This window comes from Vitis riparia, chromosome 6, assembly GCF_004353265.1.
Source record: "Vitis riparia cultivar Riparia Gloire de Montpellier isolate 1030 chromosome 6, EGFV_Vit.rip_1.0, whole genome shotgun sequence".
Taxonomy (NCBI): Eukaryota; Viridiplantae; Streptophyta; class Magnoliopsida; order Vitales; family Vitaceae; genus Vitis; species Vitis riparia.
The window spans coordinates 21,287,410-21,310,580 of NC_048436.1; the positions used below are offsets into that span (position 1 = coordinate 21,287,410).

Genomic DNA, 23,171 nt, shown 5'->3' on the forward strand with positions numbered 1-23,171 from the left:
CATCTTATTTGTTTCATATCCATTTAAAAGGTACATAGTACATAAACAATTCCAAACTGATATTAGTTTAACAAATAATTTATCAGTGTAAAGCTATAGTCTTCAGCTGTAAGGAGTCTAAGGATATATAGAAACTCAACACACATCTATTCATCATAGATCTGAATTATAAGAGACCAATACAAGAATTTATCAGTGTAAAGCTATAGTCTTCAGCTGTAAGGAGTCTAAGGATATATAGAAACTCAACACACATCCATTCATCATAGATCTGAATTATGACCAATACAAGAATTTCAACAATAATATATCTAAATGAAAGCAAAATCTTACTATTAAATGAAGGCAAGAGTGTTTTGGCAACTCCAAATATTCTACAACTATCAATTGAAATAATCCCATAAAACAAAAAGCTAAAACAATTCTGTGTCCTAGGGTGTGATGAAAACATCCAAATTCTTTTTTTGATAGGTAACAATTTTTTTCTTTTTTTGTCCCCATGGGTATGTGAACTTGGAACCTCCCAAATTCCTACACCAACCACTCACCACTTAAGCCAGACCTTATGGGCAACAATATACAAGTTTTTGAGTGTAAAAAGGCTCATATTTCCCACATAAGATGCTCAAAATGAGATCTCATTATGCACAGACATTTGTTGGCAATAGGTGACCAACCAGGCACACAATCCATCTAGTCACCTCCATCTAATCCAAGGAAACTGGGACATGGCTTGTTGAGGTATAATATATTTTTTGTTAGGTGCCCTGTGAGAAGTATGTGTAACCTAGAATATTCAACATGGATACTTCACTCATTATGAAATTCCCACATAAAAGAGAAACCAACCACTTGAGAAAAAAATTTCAATTGGACATTCGTAGATATATGATGGTTGCTCCTTAAAGTATTGTTGTCCTAGCCTTGATATCAGGCTTGGAAAATCTAAATCCTAGACAGATTGTGGCACCTGAATTCATTTGACATATTGCACCACATTTCAAGTTGCTCATTTTCTATCATCCATCCTATGTTTTCAGTTCAGAAATTCAAGAGGAGAATAAAATGTTCCTGGAATGATACATTTTTCATTTTAAGACTATTCTATGGAAACTATCTAGTAGACCTATTCAGTTACTCGAGCATAAATTTTACCCAAAATCTGCCCCCAGTGATCAATTAGAAGTTAAGAACAGGACAAAACCGGAAAATATGATTCCACCACGAACTTGCCAAATGATTGAACAATGCAAAACAGATTAATCAGCAATCCATTTACAATGAAGTATGCTTCCTCTACAAAGAAATACAAGTGCATCAATTGAGCAAAGTGAGAAGTCATGCAGTTAATAGGGGGTAACCAATATAAGTGTCAACCAGTTATAGTATGTGATAACTAAATGTGCCACATAATGTTAGATCCCAAGTTCCAAAGAAGCCTACAAATATTAATTATCCCAACAATCCAAAACAAAAACAACAAACTAGAACAAGGAAAAAAATTTATCAAAGAACACCTCAAGCCTTTCCTCTTCTAAATACCCATAACAGGACAAAAGTAAAACAACACTGAATAGGATGCTGCAAAGGGAGTATAAATATGGTTGTCATTTCATTAAAATAACCAAAACACATTAAATTATAGAGGATGACAGAAGAAAAGAAACTGATTAAGCAAAACAAGCAGATAGACACAAGAAACTAGTGAAAATATCAAATATAATAGCATTGCAGAAGATTACAATCAGTACAATCACTTCCAACTTCCCAATTAAAATTCAAAGTGAAAATAGTGATAAGGTAATACCAAAAAGGGGGAACATGAAACAAAAGAACAATTGAAACCGGAGATTTATGAGGCCTCACTCCCAATTCCATGGGCAATGTAAAAAGGAAGTAACCCATTCGCAAAAGCAACCTTAATCTCACTTGCACTCTACACCAGCTTCGGCAGCTCGACGAGGTTTGCTTTTCCTTCTGTTCCTGTTATTGCGAAATCCATTAGATTTTGTTGAGTCATCAGTGCTTGATCTGGTCCCAATACCATTTTCCTCTTTGACTGAATCTGGCTTCTCTTTTGCCTGCGAATATCGCTTCCTCTTCTTTCCATTCTCTGCTGCAGCTGAACTTTTCATCTCTTTGCTCGAGATACCAATTTTGGCATTCTCGCTATCTTCATCTTCAATTTTCTCTACTTCTTCTTCATCAATCTCATCCTTCAGTGGTTTCTGTGGCCTCCCCCTTCGCTTTTGTGCAGGAATTTTTTCTTCCTCACCACTTCCAGGATCCTCATGATTTGTAACAGTCAACTTCTTCCCCTTTCCTCTACCTCTACCCATAGTCTCAAAGCTCCACAAGTGAAAAACTCATACAAAAAAAGAAACTTTCTGCCAAAAGAAAAATATACATGGTAAGATGCAAAATGATTGATTGGAATAAAGATCAAATTAAGATAAACAACAGTCAATCCCAATGATATTTAACATAAGAACTGATGAAGGAATAAGAATAAAACATATTTGATCCTTCAGATAAAAGAACAAATACCACATGTCATCAACAAATGGGATAATAATATTATTCTCATGAAATTGCATCAAATCAGAGCTTCACAAAACAAAAAGGTTTAAAATCAGTTTTTAGCAATGACTTCCTTCACTCCAAAGTCTCAAGTGCAGTCAATTGATTTGTGGCTTTGGTATAATAATTCTAAGCAAACCACTTGCACTGGTTCAAATTTCATTAAAAATCCTAAAACGCCATTAGGAAACTTCTTTATAAGAGTAGGCAAAGAAATAATAGATAGCTGATAAAATACAAGACAGGACTAAAACTTTGAACTTCTGTTCTTCTTAATCTATTATTTGGAACCCATGACACAAAAATAAATAAAAAGCTCAATACGGATTAAAATGATCAGTTGGGTTCAATAAGGTGATTTTTTGCCTTAAAAATAAAACAACATAAAAAAATATCCAAAACTCAATCTTTCTTTTCGTTTCCGTGGCTCAGACAGCAACCAAAGATACGGTTAAGAAATGTTGTGGCATGCATATATCTCCTGTGCATTTACATATGATCCTGCCTGGTTCAGGCTTTGGTTTAAAATATTAATCGAATTCATCATCTATGAAGAAAGGGGGAAATAACTATAAAGAGATGAACTAAAAGAAACTTAAAATTTATTTTTGCCAATAAAAACATTAAAATCTCATAGTTGGTTGCTCTCCAAAGTTGCCCAAGAAAATGTCATGATCCCTACAAGCTAAAAAGAGGGAGAACAAAGATTTTCATATTTTCCCTACACACTAAAATCCTAAAGAAACTGCAATGATCCCTACACTCAGACGAAAAGACTAAGAAAAAAACCAAGAAAGGACCAAAAGGTAAGAAATTAATGGATTTAATCCATAAAAAACCAGAAACCATCATCATTTCACCAGCAACAAATCTCCACAAACTCAAATGAGTAAGATCCACAACTTGGCAAAAATGCAAGAATTCTAAATCTTTAGTAGCTTCGCTAAAAACAGTTAAGACTCCAATTGGTTGCCAAAAAAATATAGGAAAAGAGAGAAGAAATCAAATCTAAAACCTCAAAATTATCATTTTTTTCAGACCTTTTGAACAAAAAAGCCACAACTCACTAAAACCTAATACAAGCATTTCTCCAATCCAGTTGAGTTTTTTTCACAAACAAGAAAATCAATTTCAATTTCAATTTCAATTTCTTTTCCTCCATTTGTTAGCATCCAAACAAAGGATTAGAAACAAAAATCTACACAACAAAATATTACAATGGAAAACTAAAATCTAACCATTCAACACAACACAATTACCTCTAAATTCCATAGCCCACAAACATCAAAACCAACAACAACGTATCTCAAAACAAAAACAAAAAACAAAAAAAAACAAAGAAAAACAGAAACAAACTTGATCAGATAATTTCAGAGAGAGAGAAATGAAACTAACCTCCTGTGAAAAAACCCTCATACGCACATCCAACAAGAGACCCATTACTTTGAATCAGTCAAAACATGTGAAGAAAGTGAGGGGACAAAAAAAAATCCAGATGGGTGTTGCTGTATTTGGTGGGTTTGTTCAGTGGAAGCAAAGGAAGTTTAGATTTTTAAGGATGAAAACCATGATCTGAACAAGAAAGAGCGAGGACCCAGATCAAGAAACATGGAGATTTAGCGAGATTGAGGATTGGCAAATGCGCGTGGAACCTCAGGGAATGGGAGAATGGAAGAAAAGAAACAGAGAAGAGGTGAAGTGTGTGAGAGAGGGTGAAGAGATATTTGTTGATTGGCTGTGTAGTGTGTATTCTCTCCGGTCAAAAACCATACAGTTTTATGTACTGTCATCCATTTTTAGCCACGTGGCAATTTTTTAATTTATATAATACTCTTATTAATCTATAATATATGTAATAATTGTATTTGTTTTTTCAATTTTAGAAAATATTATTCCAATTAGATGTTTTTTAGGGATTGGAAATTTAAATATAAAAAAAATAATTTTCTCGACTTATTCTTCTTGAAAGTACGACATATTCTTATATAATATAATAATTTTTAAAATATTTTTCAAATTTTTAAGTGGTGCTCAAAATATTTAAAGACCCTTGAAAATTATTAAAAATATATATTTTAAAAAAAATCTCAAAAAAAATTATTTTCTATAAAAGATTTGTTCAAAATGGATTCAAAAACATATCTTCCAATCACACAAATACTATCATGAAATCCAACAATAAGACAGTGGATTTTGTCATTGATGATGTAATGATAAGAAAATGGTTTTGAAAATAGAATAATCAAAATTATATTAGATTGAAAAATATGATAATAATCTATTTTTATCTTATGATTTTGTGTTTATAATAGATTGTAGGATCAACAACATTAGTCTTATTATCTATATAGTATGATTTGTCAAATCCATGGTATTACTCGTAATTATGCCCATTTTGACACATGATAAAATAAATTTTGAATGTAAAATCAATGAATATTAGAAAATATTAGTCATGATCTATAATGAAAATATCAATTTTTATGACGGTGATTGAATTTTATGAATATATCGACAAAAATTTTGACAAAAAGTATTAGTGAAATGCAAATTGATAAGAAAATGGTAATACATATATTAAAATTGTTTTGTTAAATAAATTGATATATATATATATATATATATGATAAAATTGAAGAGGGGGATAATATTAAAATATTATTAAAAAATTTAATTATATATATTTTAATTTCTTAAAAAATAATTTTAATAAAATATGAATTATATATTTATAACATCATCAATTCAATTGAGATTCAACCACCGATCCAACCAATAGACTATGAATTGATAACTTTTCTCATTTGATTACTAGTCTGGTTTTAAAAATATTATATTCAACAATAATATCATATTCATTGATAAGAAACATGAATTTTATGGTAAATAATTAATATTAATTAATATAAAGTATTTGATTTTATTAAATGTTGAGTCAATAATTTACATATATAAAATCCCAATTAAAAAAATGAAAAAAATATCTAGAAATTTGAAAGCTTCATGGCTTATGAAAAAAAAGGTTAAATAAATTTATTTTTAATATAATTACATATCAATAGTGGAAATTACAAAATACAACAAGTGGTGAGAAGTGAATTGGTAGTTGATTTAATGGCTAAAAATGAGAAAAATAGGGTAGCAACTCAATTATCTACACAAATTGTTCTAATTGGTTCTTAATAAATTTAATATACTTGGTGACAATTTGGAAAAGATTATAATTTAATAAAAATGTAGGCCAATAACATTTGAGTTAGAAGACTTTTGGGTAAAACTTAAATTTTTTTTTGCTTATATGAATGAAATTGACTTCAAGGCTTTTTCATTTTTATTTTTATTTATTTATTTTTAGTTATTGACTTAAAAATTAATAAGATTATTTGATAAACTTAATTCATTTCTTTTAAATAGTTAAATTAACATGTGCATCGTCATCAATTTTAACTAATAGTTGTTAGGAAAAATCATAATATCATAAAAGAAAAAAATGAAATAACGAAGAAAAATAGTTATGTGGATTGGGTGTCATCACCTATATTCCCGAGAAAGAGAGATGAAATTTATTAATAAATTTGTAAAATACACGCTTTAAACTTTCTCTACCTTTTTACATCCAAAACCCAACACACCCTTTTTTTATCGCTCTTCATTTTTTTCTTAATTTTCCTTCTCTCTAAGTCCTATATGAATCCTACACCAATAGTTTCCTAATTGTAGTCAAGGTAATTTATTAAAACACAAACTCTATAATATTGACTTTCTTAACAATAAAAAATAAATAATTTAAATCAAATCTTTGCAATCTCCACATTGGCTCAAAGCACCTTTGTTGATATTATAATGTTGTTCTTTGTAGAAAAGGCATAACCTAAAGTATTCAAAGCCCTCAAAGAAATTAAACTTCTCTTCAACTTGGGAACATATTTAACATTAGTTAATGTCATCAAGTCTCCTCACGTCTATGGTACCAACCCCAATGACTTTAAAGGTTGGATCATCATTCATTCGAACATCACTAGCATCACACTTCTTATAGGCACATAAAAAAATGAACATTTAGAATCCAAAATCCAAAAGTCAGCAAAATTTTTATCAAATATGATAGAAGAACATCACTTTCCTTACCAAACTCTTGATCAACAAAATTAGTAGAATCTAAAATCTCTTGGGATTCAAGGTTTTCATCAAATATAACAAAAAGAACATCACCTCCCTTACCAAATTTTTTTAACAATAATATAAGTAGAAATTGAAATTCTCTTGGGATTCAAGATTTTTCATCAACATTTTCATCAAATATAATAGAAAGAACATCACCTCCCTTACCAAACTCTTCAACGATAATATTAGTAGAATTTGAAGTATCTTGGGATTCAAAGTACTTTGTTAATTCTATATAGTAGATTATGATGTCTCTTTTTGTGACAATAATAACACTCTATACTCCTTCAAAACTATGATTTGGGATGATCATCTCTCTTATCATAAATATTTTCAAGTGCTCTACCACAGCGTGATTTGAAATTCATCACAAAAGCTTGTCTAATATGAGACGAACTACTCGACTACTTAATATTTTTTATCTCTAAAAGAGCAGTTAATACCTCATCCACTATCAACATCATCTTTTCAATTAAAAGCATAGTCACCACTGTCTCATATGGTTTTGGTAGCTATGCTAATGAAATAATGGTTTGGTATTTCTTATCAATCTTAATCTCTATGCTTAATAATTGGGCTATACAACAATTAAATTTATTCATAAGATCCTTAATATCCATTCATTTATCCATCTTCACCTCAATAATTGTTTATTCAAACATAGCTTATTTATTAGGGATTTTGACCTTTTTTTTTTTCTAACTTATCTAACAAATTAATCAAAAGGAGACTTTTCATTCAAAACGATGTACTTTATTTTAGAAGCGAAACTTAAACTCTTACTTCTAATTTTTCTCATTCTTCATCTATTATTTGGTTTTTGGCCTTTTAACACTTTTAAAAGGCTTTATTGTGCCAAAATATCTTTGATAGTACTATGCTAGATATTGAAATTATTTTTTTGCATCAAAGGGCTTAATAATTAATATCATATTTGAAGTCTGATATCATCTTCAAAATGATTTTTCCCACGATCTTTTCGCCACTACTTTGATACCATTTATTATGAAAATCATAGCACCCAAATGTCAACACAAAAACATAAAATAAAATAAATAAAAATACAAAAGACAAAATATTTACTTGATTTAATGTAACCATCTACCTCCACACGAAAGTGATATCAAATTTGTTAATAAAGTTCAATAATGCATCCTATAAACTCTCTCAACCTTTCTTTACCCAAAAACCCAATATAAAACTCAATACACTCTTTGCTAGTCTCTTTTCACTTTTTTCACCTTTTTGTCACTTTTCCTTCTTTCTTTATAAATGTTATATAAAACCACATATTTATAAAACTCTATGGATTAATCTTAAATCAATAATTTCCTAATGTTAAAAAGGTAATTTATTAAAACATAAATTCTATAATATTGACTTTCCTACAAATAAAAAATAAATTACTTGACTCAAATCTCAACAATATTTGCCATCATTAACTATGACTAATATTAGTCTTCATTAATTTAAATAATAAATTTTCTTATTAAATATCTATATTAAAAGTCTTGTAGATGCAAAAAATAATTATATAATATTTACCACAAAAAAAAAAAAAAAAAATCATAGATGTAGAAAATCATGGACATAAAAGAGACTTTGATCTAATACGCATAGATAAGGTAATCTACAGAGGAGATTTTTATTAGAGATAAGTAAATAAGGTGTTGGTTTAAGTTTTAATCATCTCATTTGCTATAAGCAAATAAGATGTTGAATTAGGCTGACCTTATCATCTAAACATCCATTAGTGGCTGGTAAGGTCATATAGGCATGTTCTAAGAATATCATTTTAACAATTCATCCTCATGTTGAAGCAACTTGAACCTATAATATTTGGCTCTTAAACCAATTATTTGATCGAGTTTTGATCTTTTCATAAAAAAAACAATTAACATAAAATGTGAATTAGAATATTTAAGAATTAGAATAATTTCATAAATCTATATATTAAAAAAAGAATAAATGAATTTATAATTATGCATACATGTCAAACCTAGATGCATAAAATGTGCAATGGTTTGGGTGAAGTATAAAAAATAGGGCATCATTAATTTAATAATAATATGTATATATTATTAACATTAAGCAACTTATTTAAAAGTTAAATATGATTCCTTTCCATGGTAAAATTTTAATGTTGCATTTGATTGTAAAAAAAAATATATTAAAGAAAGAAAAAAATTAAGAAAAATAATTTTCTCATATTTGATTTTACTATAAAAATTATGAAAATTAATTAGAAATTTATATATTTTAAAATTATTTAATCTTTATATATGATAATTAAAACAAGTAAAACGAGTTTAATGCAATATATTAAAATAATTTATTGATTTTGAATATATATATATATATATATATATATATATATATATATATATATATATATATATATATATATTCCTTTTTTTTTCTACTTTTCTTTTCATTCTATTTTCTTTTACCCATATTTTTTCCTTTGATTGTGAATATGATTCTTAAAAATAATCCATTTTCACAATGTATTTTTTTTTTTTAAAGCTTCATTTTCATTTTTACTATTTCAAAAATAAAAAACCCAAGATACCTTCCTTGAAAAATGAAATTTCAAAGAAGAAATTTGGTGCTATTCTTTGCCTGGTTGGAGTGCCATGTACTTGGTAGACAAAACCAGCATCTCCACATAAGACAACCCCATTATTTGCCAACACATGAAGTGAGAAATTATTAAGAAGGCAAATCACGTGGAACCCACATAAGTTATTACTTTTATTATTATTATTATTATTATTATTATTATTATTATATTCTATAAGTAATTCAAAAATAAAATTAGGATTAATGTATTTATTCACTTGTTATTTTGAGGTGACAAATTATAAAAATTACAAATCATAAAAATTATTCTATTAATTTTTATTAAAATAATGCCCTTTTGAACTATATGCAAACGTCAAATAAGTTTTTTCTAGTAATATTTTCAATCAATAATTGAAGGAAAAACTCTTGTGACAAGTCCATACACATTGGAAAAATATTAAACAATATTATACAATAATTTTAGTGGGAAAATAGTACAAAAGTGTAAAAAAAAAAAGAAAAAAAAAAAAGAAGAAAAACCCTCAAATCCCATCTTGAAAATGATTCATCACAATTGATTGATAGAAAATGGACATCTTAAATCTTACAATAATATAAACATATTAAATCTTACAATGATATAAACTCTCTGCCTCTCTAGACTTTCTTCAACTAGTTTATTCATTTCCCTTTCAAACACCAACCCTTATTGTGAGCTTTTGATATTAAGAAAATGCAAATGAGTCCCCCACTTCATAAAAAACCTCGAAAAAAAGAGTGAACATCTAATTTCATTTGTACATGTATGAAATGAGAGTGTGATCAACCATGATATAATCATAGGATTAATTTCACTTATCTTTAAAGTTTGGATTAAATACACTTAAACACCATTATATCTCTCTTATTTTTAAGTCAAAGGAGAAATGAGTGAAATTAATAAATGAGAAAAGAGTAGGATTTCGAGAATGAGGTATTTATTAATTTCATTCACTTCCATTTAAGGAAAGTATTTAACGAAATTTCAAACTAATATTGACTAAGTGTATTTAGCTCTGACCCTATAAAAATATAAATAAATATGAAAGAAAATCATCAAAGATTTAACAATTATGATATGATATAAAACTCCCTAATGGTGCCTTCTTTTTATCACCAATTGGTATTAAAACTTTGGTATGATACAAGATACCACAAAATTTTTCATGTATTAATTATCGAAAACTTGTGTGATTAGTATAATTATTTGAGTGATTGTCACACTAATGACCCTTTTACCTTCAATACCAAACTGATTGGACCATGTGGAATCCCTTTAGAATTGTTGTATCAAGCTCTCTAAAGTCCATTTGACAAGACAACTAGACAACCAAACTAAATTAGCTTTAAATTTTGGAAATCTATCTTAAGAGCTGATGACCCTAATCTTGAGTGAAGCCCTGTCATCTTTCTTGGTGCACAGATAAGGATCAAGAGGGTAGGCCAGTTAGGTTTTACTTTTGATTGTTTCTTGGGAAAAATGAAGTGGGAAAGATATAAAAATGGCACAGCAACAACTGCTTTGAAGCAGATTCAAATCTCACATCTTAGTCCTAGGCATGACACCATCAAGCTCCATGAGCTCATATGATGCCCAAGTCTGCCTAACCATACTTTTTTTGAGCAATCTTGACTACTCATCGTTCATTTTCACGCTCTGAACACCAACTATAATCAAGAGTAAAAGTATGATGGAAAGGACAATGACATTCATGGATTTTCCATGACAATGTTTGACATTTTTAGAGAAGAAGGAAAGCTACAAGCCTAGTTTCAGACATCTCACTCAAAAAGAAAAAAAAGGCTTATCTAGTAGCAAGACCTTGACATGGTTGTTAGTAGAAATGAGATAAACTGAGTTAGGGTTTTCGTTTAATGAGGCATTCTTGCATGCATTACACTTATTCTACTCCATGTAAAAAGCTAGGTTAGCTTAAGGGAAAGAATCAGAAAAGAAATAATGAAGCATAACATGACAGTAAAGGGGAAGGAGGCTTACAGGCCCAACCCCATCCCCCAGCTACCAACAGAAACACGAAAAAAGAGAAGAACCACAAACAGAGAGGACACTGATTAAAGGGATCACAGAAAAGGAAATAAGCAGTGTACTACTCCCAAAAAGTTGTTGTGCTGCATATATTAGCATCATGAGGTCTAATAATGTGCCTTGAGCATTACTCTTCAACAAAGTACTCGCAGAATATATTCATGATGTTACAAAAATGAAGGGCAATTGTAATGTAATGGCCTCATATATCCCGAGAAGGGGTAAGAAGATTAAATTTGAAATGGACACCAACAAAATTTTCTGCAAAAAGTAAAAAATCCTATTCAAATATTACACAAGGCGTATAGGCACTGACCATCTGGTCCTTGATTCCAGCAGTGCATAGATAACTAGATTCTTTATGTCTCGCTCGGATTTGACCTTGTCTGCATGCATGGCAGAGAAAAATAGAAGGGAAAAACATGAGTAAATGAAAACATGATTCAAGCTGGAAGAAGGTAGAGGCTCAACCCAACGCCTAAGCTTTACCATGATTGTTAGAAACTATGGGTTCCTTTTAAATATTTTGGGACCAAGTTAGCTGTTTTGGAAAAAGGAAAAGGCATATACCCTTTGGAAAGGGATAAATCTCCTTTCTTTCAGTTGGGGCACTAAATGACAATTTCTGAATTTGCCCCTGCTGTAGGTGTACCCGAAATGCCAAGCAAAGTTACAATAGTCAAAATCTGCAGTTTCAACAATGCAATTCTGATGCCTTAATGTTAACTTCTAGGAGGGCATACCAATTCCAGTTTCAGCAATTTTGTATTCATTTCTGGTTTCTGATTCAACAAACCCGTCCCTCTTCTCAACCCAACTAAAACCAGGCTTCTTATGGACCCCTTGCTCCTTCATCACCTTCCTAATATTCTCAACCTCTTCCCACTCTCCATCAGCAGCATAAATATTTGACAGTGTTACAAAACCTCCAGGTCTTTTCAACTCCATCCTCAGAATATCCTCGGCCATCAGTTTAGCTAAATCTCTTCTGCCATGGATTTTACAGCCATTGAAGAAAGCCCCAACGATTGAATCTGTAACTTCAATTGGCATCTCCTTAAATAATTCATAAGCTTCTACCATCCTGCCAGAACGGCATAGAAGGTCAAGAACACAAGAATAATGCTCTTGGCTGATCTCAACCCCGTATTTCTCTTTCATAGACCTGAAGATAGTTAAACCCTTCTCAACTAGGCCACCATGGCTGCAAGCAGAAAGAACTGAAATCAAAGTGATGTGATTTGCCTGCATTCCTTCTGCTTGCATCCTCTCAAATAGCTGAATTGAGGAGTCAACCAAACCATGCTTCCCGTAACATCCAATCATGGCATTCCATGATGCAACATTCTTGATGGGAATCCTATCAAACACATCCCAAGCATCTTTCACAGTCCCGCATTTTGAGTACACGTCAATAAGAGCAGTAGCAACAAACACATTCATGTCAAACCCCATTCTGTAAATCAAGCCGTGAAGTTCTTTCCCTCTGTGAATCGAGCCCATCAATCCACAAGCAGGAAGCAGTCCAGTGACAGTCACCTGGTTGGGCTTAATCCCAGCAACCAGCATGTCCTGAAACAATCTCCAAGCTTCAACAGCTTTAAGACTTTGAGTGAAACCAGAAATCATTGCATTCCATGTAACCAAATCAGGAACCAACCCCTCTCTCACCATTCTAGAGAACAGCACAAAAGCACCATTACAATCTCCATCCCTAGCATAACCAGCAATCATCGCATTCCAAGTGAAATCATTCGGTTCTAATCCTTCCACCTTCATCCTCTCAAACAAAACAAGGGCCTCCTCCAGGGTCCCAATATTACAGTACCCACAAATCATTGATGTCCAAGAAACCACATCCCTCTCAATCATTCCATCAAACACTTTACGTCCACAACCCACATGCCCACATTTACAATACATATCAATCAAGCTATTTGCCACAGAAACAACATTTCCAAAACCAGTTCTACTTATCACACAATGAACCTCCCTTCCCTTATTAAAATCCATCAAACCAACACATTGTTTAAGCACAATAGAGAATGTGAACTTATTAGCAACAATTCCCAACTCCTGCATCAAAGAAAAATACCCAATTGCCTCCTCATGATACCCATGAAAGGCCAAAGCTGAAACCATCCAGTTGAAAGCAAAAACATTTGGGTTTTGAGTTCTTTCTAGGACAAGCCTTGCAGACTGCAAATCCCCACAACTTGCATACATGCCCACGAGCTTTGAGCTCATGGACAAAATGTTCATGTCAATCCTAGAAGCTAACAGCATGGCATGGACTTGCTTCCCTGGTTGCAGTGCCTTGCATTTCAGGCATCTTTGCAATAGAAATCCCAAATGGTCTGAAAACAAGGCATTTGGAGAAAGTAATGGTTTTATCATTTTCAGCAGAAGTCCCCCATGAATTGCCTGCTACAATCCAAACCCAACAATCTATCACAAACCCATTTTGTACAACAAAGATTTGTGATTGATATCATACAAAGATTGCAGATTTGAAAGAGGGGGTTGATTAACATCAAGAAAATTGAGTGTATGCGACTCCTTTCCACAAACTCAGAAACTTTTTTTCAATTAGAATTAGGAGTATTTTGATTCTGTATGTGAAGCACATTTGAAAAAGGGTTATTTGGACAGAAGAAAAAAGAAAAAAAAATTGAGTTTTATTTAACTATAGAACTTGAGAATAATTCTGAAAATAATAAAATATAAATTTAAAAAAAAAAAAACTGTCTAGTAGTTCTTGTTTTTCAAACTAGCTTAAAAAGAAAAAAACTATCATAAGAAAATATTACCAAAGATTGCGCCAATTAATGAATTTTGATTACTTGGGTGCCAAAGGGAGTGTTTTAAAGGCATGAAAACGGTGTTGTTTTAATACTCAGTAAGCTTTGGTTTTGGGCCCTTGTGAATGGCTACTGCTTGCAGGTGGATAATTCAACTCTACTGAGAAACAAGCCTTCAACTTCAGCCTCAACCTCCACTGTCCAAACCATTCATTTGGGCTAATTCCCATGGCTCCAATTCAGCTGAAAGCATATCAAAATCAGCTTATTTCGATGTTTTGTTGAAACATTATTTGATTTGATATATATTAGGAGCTGGTTACTAATAACTTAAGCTTTCAATAAATTAATTGAGCTACTAATTTAACCTAAAAACTTAAGTTATTAAGCAATGATGAACCAGATTTGAGCTAAAGCCCTCACGGCCTGACCCATCTTCACTGTAAGGGTGTCGAGATATGTGTGTGTTGGATCATGAATAATTGTGCCAGATTCTGTGTTGGATCATGAGTAGCTCTAGATTTGAGGTTTACAAGCTAATTTCCCTAAAAGAAAAATGAGTGGGCACTTGTGGAATGCTTAGTTTCATGTGCTGTTTTCTGGGGTATTGCTCAGTACAGACCTCTTTTTGCTCAAAGATATATCAGAATAATATTCTTTAGGGGGTCCTCATTTGGGTGGTTAGAGCCTTTCCAGTACTTTTTTTTTTTTTTTTTAAATCTTCAACATAGAAGTGAGTGTAGAACCATATCTTCCACGTGACTTGGTGCTTCTAACTTTTATCTACCACCTGTTTGCTCTATTTCCAATGTGGAAACAATTTTTTTTTATGCTCATACCCTTCTTAGCATTCTTGCTCAGTGCATTGATTTGTGTAGCAAATACATCTTTACCTGGTTTTATTAAAGGGTCTCCTTGATGTTTTCTATAATATATTTCTGTTTTGACACAGTCCCTGCTATAGGTACCTGGTTTTGATGCTTATAACATAGAATATATACCTCATAGGCTGTTGTTCTTGGTGAGGGGAGCAGCCTTGTTTGCACTTAGCTATAAGGAAAATTTAGATGTGAAGCTAACTTAAGGGTTTGAGTTTAAAGCATCTAGATTATCAAAGTGGATCCACTAGGCTACTAGAGAATTGAAGCTTTTATAGTCATGAATAATTGTATAATTTGAACCATCTCCTCCAAAACTTGTTTTCTACACACACAGTTGCTTGGTTCTAGATGGTCTTTGAAGTTTGCATAAGCTGTTTGGGGAAAAAGGGGTGTAAATACCATCTTTTCTAGTATAATCATCATGTAGTGCTGGATATCATGTAAGGTCTAAAATTCCCCAATCACAAAATTATAGATTTGAGTAACTAGACTATTGGATTTACTCTTTTCAAGCAAGAACATAGCTGTTTCTTTTGCTTTATACATACTTGGATGATGGTGATAATCATCCAATTCTACTAATGACAGATGTCCCTAACCACACCATATTTACTTATCATACAAACAAGCCAAAAGTACCAATAATTGAAACACACATTTATGTATGAGGATTTAGATTGAACTGATGAAAGAGCAGGGGTCTGGAGGAACAGAGACTTCAACAGCTCCTTCAAGCATCTGGGTGACTTTCTTCATGGTAGGCCTTAGAGATGGATCCTCCTGGATGCACCATATTGCAATCATCACAAACTTCTCTAGTCTCTTCATGTCATCTATTGCCTCCTGATCATATCCCACTAGCACTTCTAGCAATCCTCCTTTGTAGCAATCATACGCCCAATCAGCTAAAATCATCTGAGTTTCGTCCTTTGCCTCAAACTCAAGATTCTTCCTGCAGCAAATGAGCTCTAGTAACAAAATACCAAAGCTGTAAACATCAACCTTGACTGTAATAGGCATGCTCTTGAACCATTCAGGGGCAACATAGCCTTTGGTTCCCCGGATTCCAGTTGTGGTTCTAGTTTGGTCTGTCTTCAAGAGTTTGGCTAATCCGAAGTCAGAAATTCTTGCACTGAATGAGTCGTCTAGAAGTATGTTTTGGGGCTTGATATCGCAATGTATGATTTGAGTGCTGCACTCTTCATGCAAGTAAAAGAGCCCTCTTGTGATTCCAAAGGCAATCTGTATTCTTTTGTGCCAATTAGGCCTTGAGTTTCCAAAGAGAAATTTTTCCAAGGAACCATTGCTCATGAATTCATATACCAGAAGCCGGTGTTCCCCCTCCTTGCAAAATCCTAGCAGTTGGACTAAATTCTTGTGATTTGTCTGGCCAATTGCTTTCACTTCTGTTTGGAATTCCTGCTCGTTTTCTCTCATCATCTTCTCAAACTTCTTGACTGCTACAAGTTTCCCTTTTTCATAAGCAAGGACCCCTTTGTATACTGTTGCAAAAGCACCTCTCCCTAGTTCCTCCTTGAATCCATCTGTAGCTTCATCTAGCTCATTGTAAGTGAAACTTCGCAGATTCATTCCCAGAGTGGAAGGATATGTGTGAAGCATCTTCGTTTTTCTATTATTGAAGCGGAAAATGAATAGAACAGTTGCTAGAAAGAAAAGGAAGTTCAGAAACACTGAGCTACCTAACAGCACTGATCCAGTGAGAATCAGGGTTGATTGATGCTTCTTATTTGAATCTCCATCTCCAGGTTTTGTGGTAGAATTGTCTTGCCTTAACTTAATCAGAGCTTTTCCACCAACACTAGGATCAATCCTCCCATTTGAGAGTGGAATTTTTTTCTTCCAGCAATTACCATCTCTGAAAATGGCAACAGCACAAAAACAATCTGTCAGGCAAGCTTCTCTGCACCAATCCTCAGACACTGGTTGAAAATATCCATAATCAGACAGTGGCCAATCTGTATTAGGCATCTCTTGAAAATAAAATTGATCTGTTTCTCGTGATGCTTGATCACAATTTTGTGTGACAAAATTCTGTTTGCATCCACTCATCTTGTCACTTTGATCTAGGAAGTCATAACCTGTGGGGCATTTGCAATTTGGTCTCTGATCATCTCCTAATATGCAGTAACTGTTGAACCCACAAGCGCCACCGCCTGTATTTTCTGTAATTCTCATACAGATATTTCCAGGTATGGAGGGCGAAGGGGACCATGCCATGGGCCACCTCCCTGAACTTGAGCCAGCTGACTTTGGGTATACATACTGCCTGAAGACTCCATCATATTCAAGAATAGCTCTCTGGTAGAAGTCTTCTGTGGATGCTTCACTTGATGATACTAGATTAAGTATGCTTTTGTTCCTGGCAGTAAGAACTATGTAGCCAGATTGGTTGAAGATTACCTGAAAGCCACTGCCCACAGTTTGGGTTGACCAATAAGCAAAATTTGTAGAATCCAGTGGGAAATCTCTGGTGTACATCACGAGATTTCCATCAGCTTGTAGTGTAAACATGAATCTCCCATTTGAGTAATTTGTTTCTGAGAATCGAGCAACCAGTTTGCCGCCTTGATTCAACTCCTGTGTGGGTAATATTGTGTCAGTTGGCTCACCAAAACTCTCCCACAAAGTGACAGAATCTTGGCCCACCAGCACAAAATTTCCAGTGTTAAGCATGGCTGCATAGGAGACTCCACTACCAGCATCCCATATCTGTTTGCCTTTTGGATCAGTCAACACCAACTGGCCATCTGCAGTAAGCTGAACTTTGGATCTTCTTTGCCCTAGATTATTACCATTAGCTGACCAAATTATGGTCTTTTCAGGTATCTTGTTGAACCAAATAGCTAGTAAGAAACCTCCTGCCCCAACCTGTTGGAATCCAAAAGCAAATTCACCAGAAGGCGATGCCCAAAAAGAACCATTGTTCTGTGCAGTGAGTGATGATCCCAGAGTTATGTTGCTATAAGTTTGAGCAATTGTGGAAAAAGGCAGCAGGAGAAACAGCATGAAGAGGAGGGTATAAGGCAGTGCAGAAACCATGGCCAGGAGCTAATTTTCTTAGACAAGGAAAGCTAAAGACTTAACATTAATTGCAGAAATCAAACTAAATTTAACTACTCAAGGTATATACGATGAATGCTCGATAAAACATAAGTCTTCTCCATATATCTAGGAAAATTGTAGCTTTCATTGCAGGTAATGAGTCCCTATCTGTTTTATGTAATAAAGCAGGCCAGTGACTTCCCTTCATTGTCTATGAACCTTAGGTCAACTTTGAGCTCCCAACAACAAATTCAGATCCTCCTCAGCTCAAACACGGTATATATATATGATAATCCAATTGATGTAGACAACATCAGGTTAAGATATGCTGTTGCTAAACATTAAATACACTCCTATGTATGATCCGGTATAAAATTTCAGTTTTATCAAACACCCTCTCAAATTAGTACTTCTCCTGGGAATGCTTGCATTTTGGTATATGTTGCCTGATCAATCAGTACAAATGATCTTAGGATTTGGATTCCTAGAAATTTATTTAGGATCTATTTTTGGAAAATTGTGAAAAAGACTATCAATATTTTTTCTTTCAGATGAATTTTATGCTAAGGGAAGGGCTAGCTCTAGGATCTGTTTTGACTAAGTGAAGCCCATGGAGTTAAAATCTGGAACAGGTATTTAAAATGGTCCATGTTAGCTTTCAAAATTTGGAGTTTTGTATTGTAGATTGAGTTATTATATCTTGGTTGATGTAGCTGGAAAACAGTAGTTTACTCTGTATTCAATTGTTGCTGATTCTTGTTATGTTGTCCTCATCCTTTATTCATCCTTTTCAATTTCTCTATTCTAAATGCTTTGGAGCTTCTAGATGGGTTTGGACCTTTATATTGGCTCTGTTGGATACTGATATTTGTTGGGAATCTGGTATGGTGTCATTGCCTTCCAATACCAAGTCTTCAAACCACAATTATGTCATTCTAAATTAACACTACATGGCTTTCTGTTCAGATATTTTATGAGAGATGATGATGGTTGATGTACATAATGATTCAAAGTAAAGCACAAACAAGCTAAAATACATAAACCAGTATCAAACACCATTGAATACCTATATGAAAGGGATCAAAATGAACTTATAGATGAGGAAAGGTCTGGAGGAAGAGGAACTTGAATGGCTCCTTCTAGCATCTGTATGACTTTCTTCATGGTAGGTCTTCGAGATGGATCCTCCTGAATGCACCAGATTGCTATCATCACAAACTTCTCCAGCCTCTCCATCTTATTCAATATCTCCTGATCATTTTCCAATAGTAGGTCCAGTTTTCCTTTATGGTAGCAATCATATGCCCATTCAGCCAATACCATCTGATATTCATCCTCCAACTCTGGTTCAAAATTCTTCCTGCAGAAAATGAGCTCTAGCTGCACAATTCCAAAGCTGTAAACATCAACCTTGAATGTGATAGGCACTGTCTTGAACCACTCAGGGGCAACATATCCTTTGGTTCCCCTGATTGCAGTCATCGTCTGAGTCTGGTCTGTCTTCAAAAGCTTGGCTAACCCAAAATTTGAAATCCTTGCTGTTAAAAAGCTATCTAGGAGTATATTTTGAGGCTTGATGTCACATTGTATGATCTGGGTGCTGCACTCTTCATGCAAGTACAAGAGCCCTTTTGCAGTTCCTAGGACAATCTGTATTCTTTTATACCAATTTGGCCTTGAATTTCCAAATAGGAAGGTTGCCAAAGAACAATTGCTCATGAACTCGTATACTAGAAGCCGGTTTTGCCCCTCATTGCAGAAACCCAGAAGTTGGACTAGATTCTTATGATTTGTCCAGCCAATTGCTTTCACTTCTGTTTCAAATTCTTGCTCTCCTTTTTTCACCATCTTGTCCAACTTTTTGACTGCAATGAAATTTCCATTCTCATGGTTTAGAACACCTTTGTAAACTGTTCCAAAGGCCCCCCTTCCCAGTTGATCCTTGAATCCATTGGTGGCTTCTTCTAGCTTGTTGTATGAGAAAATTTGTAGATTTCTGCCCACCATGACCGGGTGTGGTTGAAGAATCTTCGATTTTCTGTGATTCAAGAGAAAGATGAATATAATAGTTGCAAGGAGGAGGAGCAAGTTCAGGAAACAGAGCTACCTAGCAGCACTGATCCAGTCAGGATCAGAGTTGACTGATCTTTCTTCTTCAAACCTTCACTTCTGGGTTGCAGAGTAGAATTTTCCTTCCTTACTTTAATGAGAGCTTTACGTCCACTACTAGGATCAAACCTTCCATTTGTAAGAGGGATTTTCTTCTTCCAACATTTTCCTCCAAAAATAGCTACCACACAAAAGCAATCATCCAATCAAGCTTTTCCACACCAATTCTCTGTTACTGGTTGAAAATATTCATAATCTGACAATGGCCAATCCACATTTGTTATCTCTTCTAGGTGAAACAGACCCATCTTTTGTGATTTTTCATGGCAACTCTCTGGTACAAAGTCCTGTTTGCATCCTTTCATTTCATTTTGCTGATCCAAGAAGCTGTAACCAGGAGGGCACTGGCAGTGCGGTGTCATATCATCTTCTTGTGTGCAGTAGCTGTTGAAGCCACAAGCTCCACTTCCTGTGTCTGCCCTAATTATCCTGCAGATATTGTCAGGTATAAATGAAGATAAAGTGGACCAGGCCATAGGCCACCTACCAGACCTTGAGCCAGCAGTCTTTGGGTAGACATATTGCCTGAAAACCCCGTCATATTCAAGAATTGCTCTCTGGTAGAAGTCTCTCATTGAAACTTCATTCGATAAAACATCACTAAGTATGCTTTCTTTCCTCGCCACGACGTAGATGTGGCCAGACTGGTTGAAGATAACTTGAAAGCCAGAGCCAATAGCCTGTGTTGACCAGTAAGCAAAATTTGCAGAATCCATTGGAAAATCTGTGGTGTACATCACGAGATTTCCATCAGTTTGCAATGCAAACATGAATCTTCCACTTGAGTAACTCACATCTGAGGAACGAGCAACAAGTTTGCTGCCTTGATTCAGTATCTGTGTGGGTAATATTGTGTCTGTCAGATGATCAAAACTCTCCCACAAGTTGGTAGAATCTTGGCTTGCCAGCACAAAGTTTCCAGTGTCAAGCATGGCTGCATAGGCAACTCCATTACCAGCTGGATCAGCCATCCATATCTGCTCACCTGTCGAGTCAGTGAGCACAAACAAACCATCAGTGGTAAGTTGAACTTTGGATCCGCTTTGTACGGCATTATTGCGGTTCGCTGACCAAATTATTGTCTTTTCAGGTACTTTGTTGAACCAAATAGCCAGTAAGAAACCTCCACCTCCAATCTGTTGGAATCCAAAAGCGAAATCACCAGAAAGTGATGCCCAAAAAGAATTGTTGTCCAGTGCAGTGAGGGATGATCCCAAAGTTATGTTACTACATATTTGAGCAATGCTCAAAAATGGCAGAAGAAAAGTTATCAAGAGGGGCAAAGCAGAAGGATGTGAAAAATTCATGTAAAAAGAGAATTTTCTTAAACAAGGAAAAGCTAAAGATTTTATATGAATTGCAGAAATCAAAACGAAGTTTATACCACTGAAGGTATGATGAATGTTCCTTGAGTATCCATTTAACTAGAAAATTTGTTGCTTTCATTGCAGGTAATGAGTCTCTATCTGTCCTATATTATTAAGAAAATGGCATTGACTTTCTTTCATCATTTTTGAACTATGAGTCAATCTGAAGCTCCTAATAATGAGTTAAAATTCTAGTCAACTCAGATGCTTTACTGTATACAGTAAGCCGACTTCATATACATTAATGACCCATTAGCTAACATCTTAAAACTTTCAATGATACAACTTCATAACTGAAGTTTTTCACTATCAAGATTTAAAGGATTTGGAGTCCTAGAGATGACTTCAAGATGTATCCTTGGAAGAATGTGGAAAAAATGATCAATATTTCAGTATGTCAGGTGAACTATATGCTAAGAAAAGTGCCGGCTATTATTTTCTTGTTCAATGCATGAAATTCGAATGCTCTGGATGTCTAGAAATGAAATATGTGACAAAAAGTAGTTTCTAGTTTGACCAAGTGTAAACCATTGAATTAAAATCTTGTCCAAGCACTTGACATGGTCCATGTTAGTTGTGGAAATTTGAAGGCTTCAATTGCAGGTTAAGTTATTATAATCTTGGTTGGTGTTGCCATCTAATTAGCTTACTCAATTCTTAATTGTTGCTGATTCTTGATATACTGTCGTCACTCCGTCTTCATCTTTTAAATTTTGAAATCATATGCAGGTATGAGTGTGTTGTTAAAAATCACTGATTCTCAATTTGCTATAGAGTTTAATCCAGATTCATTTCATTTTTATTCATCCTTACTTTGATTCTCCACTGTTCTTTTGTTCCAGAAATTCTTAGGTAATACATTCAAATCCATGGATGATGAGATACCCATAAGCACAACGTTTTGCTCATTGAGAAGTACAAATAGTAAAAGACACACCTTCAAATGATACTTATTTTTATGGAAGGACTTAACTTGAACTGATAAAAGAGTTCAACTGCTCCTTATCTTAATCAGAACTTTGCAACCAACATCTGCCATTTCAGAAAATGGCAACAGCACAAAGACAAAGCAAGCTTCTTTGCACCAATCCTCAGTCACTGGCTGAAATAATTCATAATCAGAAAGCAGCCAATCTATATTAATCATTTCTTCAAGATAAAACTGTTCCTTCTTCTGTAATTATTTGTCACAATTTTGTATTACAAATTTGATTTGCATCTGCTAATGTTATTATTTGGATCCTAGAAGTCGTAAACACTTAACATTTTGGTCTCTGATCATTTCATGGTTGAGCAGCTGTGGAACCTGCATGCTCCACTGCCTGTATTTTTTGTATCACTCATCCAGATATTTTTCAAGTATAAATGACAATGGGAACCAAGCCCTAGGTCACCTCTCACTTTCTGAGTTAGCTGACTTTGTGTAGAGTTGTTTCCCTAAAACTCCATCATATTCAAGAATTGCTCTTTTTTAAAAGTCTTCGAGTTGAAGTTG

The 23,171-nt window shown here is 33.8% G+C and overlaps 3 protein-coding genes and 1 pseudogene across 3 annotated transcripts; all 4 read right to left on the minus strand.

Annotated features, from left to right (window-relative positions):
• Positions 1–1,690: 1,690 nt before the first annotated feature.
• LOC117915709 lies at positions 1,691–4,298 on the minus strand. The gene is made up of 2 exons (XM_034831343.1): positions 3,976–4,298; positions 1,691–2,387 (listed from the first exon to the last, which is right to left on the minus strand). The coding sequence occupies exon 2, from the start codon at positions 2,337–2,339 to the stop codon at positions 1,926–1,928; it is 414 nt and encodes a 137-aa protein (XP_034687234.1). The 5' UTR covers positions 2,340–2,387; positions 3,976–4,298; the 3' UTR covers positions 1,691–1,925.
• A 7,154-nt stretch (positions 4,299–11,452) lies between these two features.
• LOC117915988 (pentatricopeptide repeat-containing protein At5g59600-like) lies at positions 11,453–14,034 on the minus strand. Its single transcript, XM_034831774.1, has 2 exons — positions 11,966–14,034; positions 11,453–11,781 (listed from the first exon to the last, which is right to left on the minus strand). The coding sequence occupies exon 1, from the start codon at positions 13,790–13,792 to the stop codon at positions 12,125–12,127; it is 1,668 nt and encodes a 555-aa protein (XP_034687665.1). The 5' UTR covers positions 13,793–14,034; the 3' UTR covers positions 11,453–11,781; positions 11,966–12,124.
• A 1,477-nt stretch (positions 14,035–15,511) lies between these two features.
• On the minus strand, positions 15,512–18,227 carry LOC117915981 (G-type lectin S-receptor-like serine/threonine-protein kinase LECRK3). Its single transcript, XM_034831763.1, has one exon. The coding sequence runs from the start codon at positions 18,135–18,137 to the stop codon at positions 15,750–15,752; it is 2,388 nt and encodes a 795-aa protein (XP_034687654.1). The 5' UTR covers positions 18,138–18,227; the 3' UTR covers positions 15,512–15,749.
• A 954-nt stretch (positions 18,228–19,181) lies between these two features.
• Positions 19,182–21,617, minus strand: LOC117915758 (annotated as a pseudogene).
• Between the last annotated feature and the right edge of the window lie 1,554 nt (positions 21,618–23,171).

Coding starts and splice junctions, on each gene's coding strand:
- LOC117915709 (XM_034831343.1), bottom strand. CDS start 2,339: ATGGGTAGAGGTAGAGGAAAGGGGAAGAAGTTGACTGTTACAAATCAT.
- LOC117915988 (XM_034831774.1), bottom strand. CDS start 13,792: ATGATAAAACCATTACTTTCTCCAAATGCCTTGTTTTCAGACCATTTG.
- LOC117915981 (XM_034831763.1), bottom strand. CDS start 18,137: ATGGTTTCTGCACTGCCTTATACCCTCCTCTTCATGCTGTTTCTCCTG.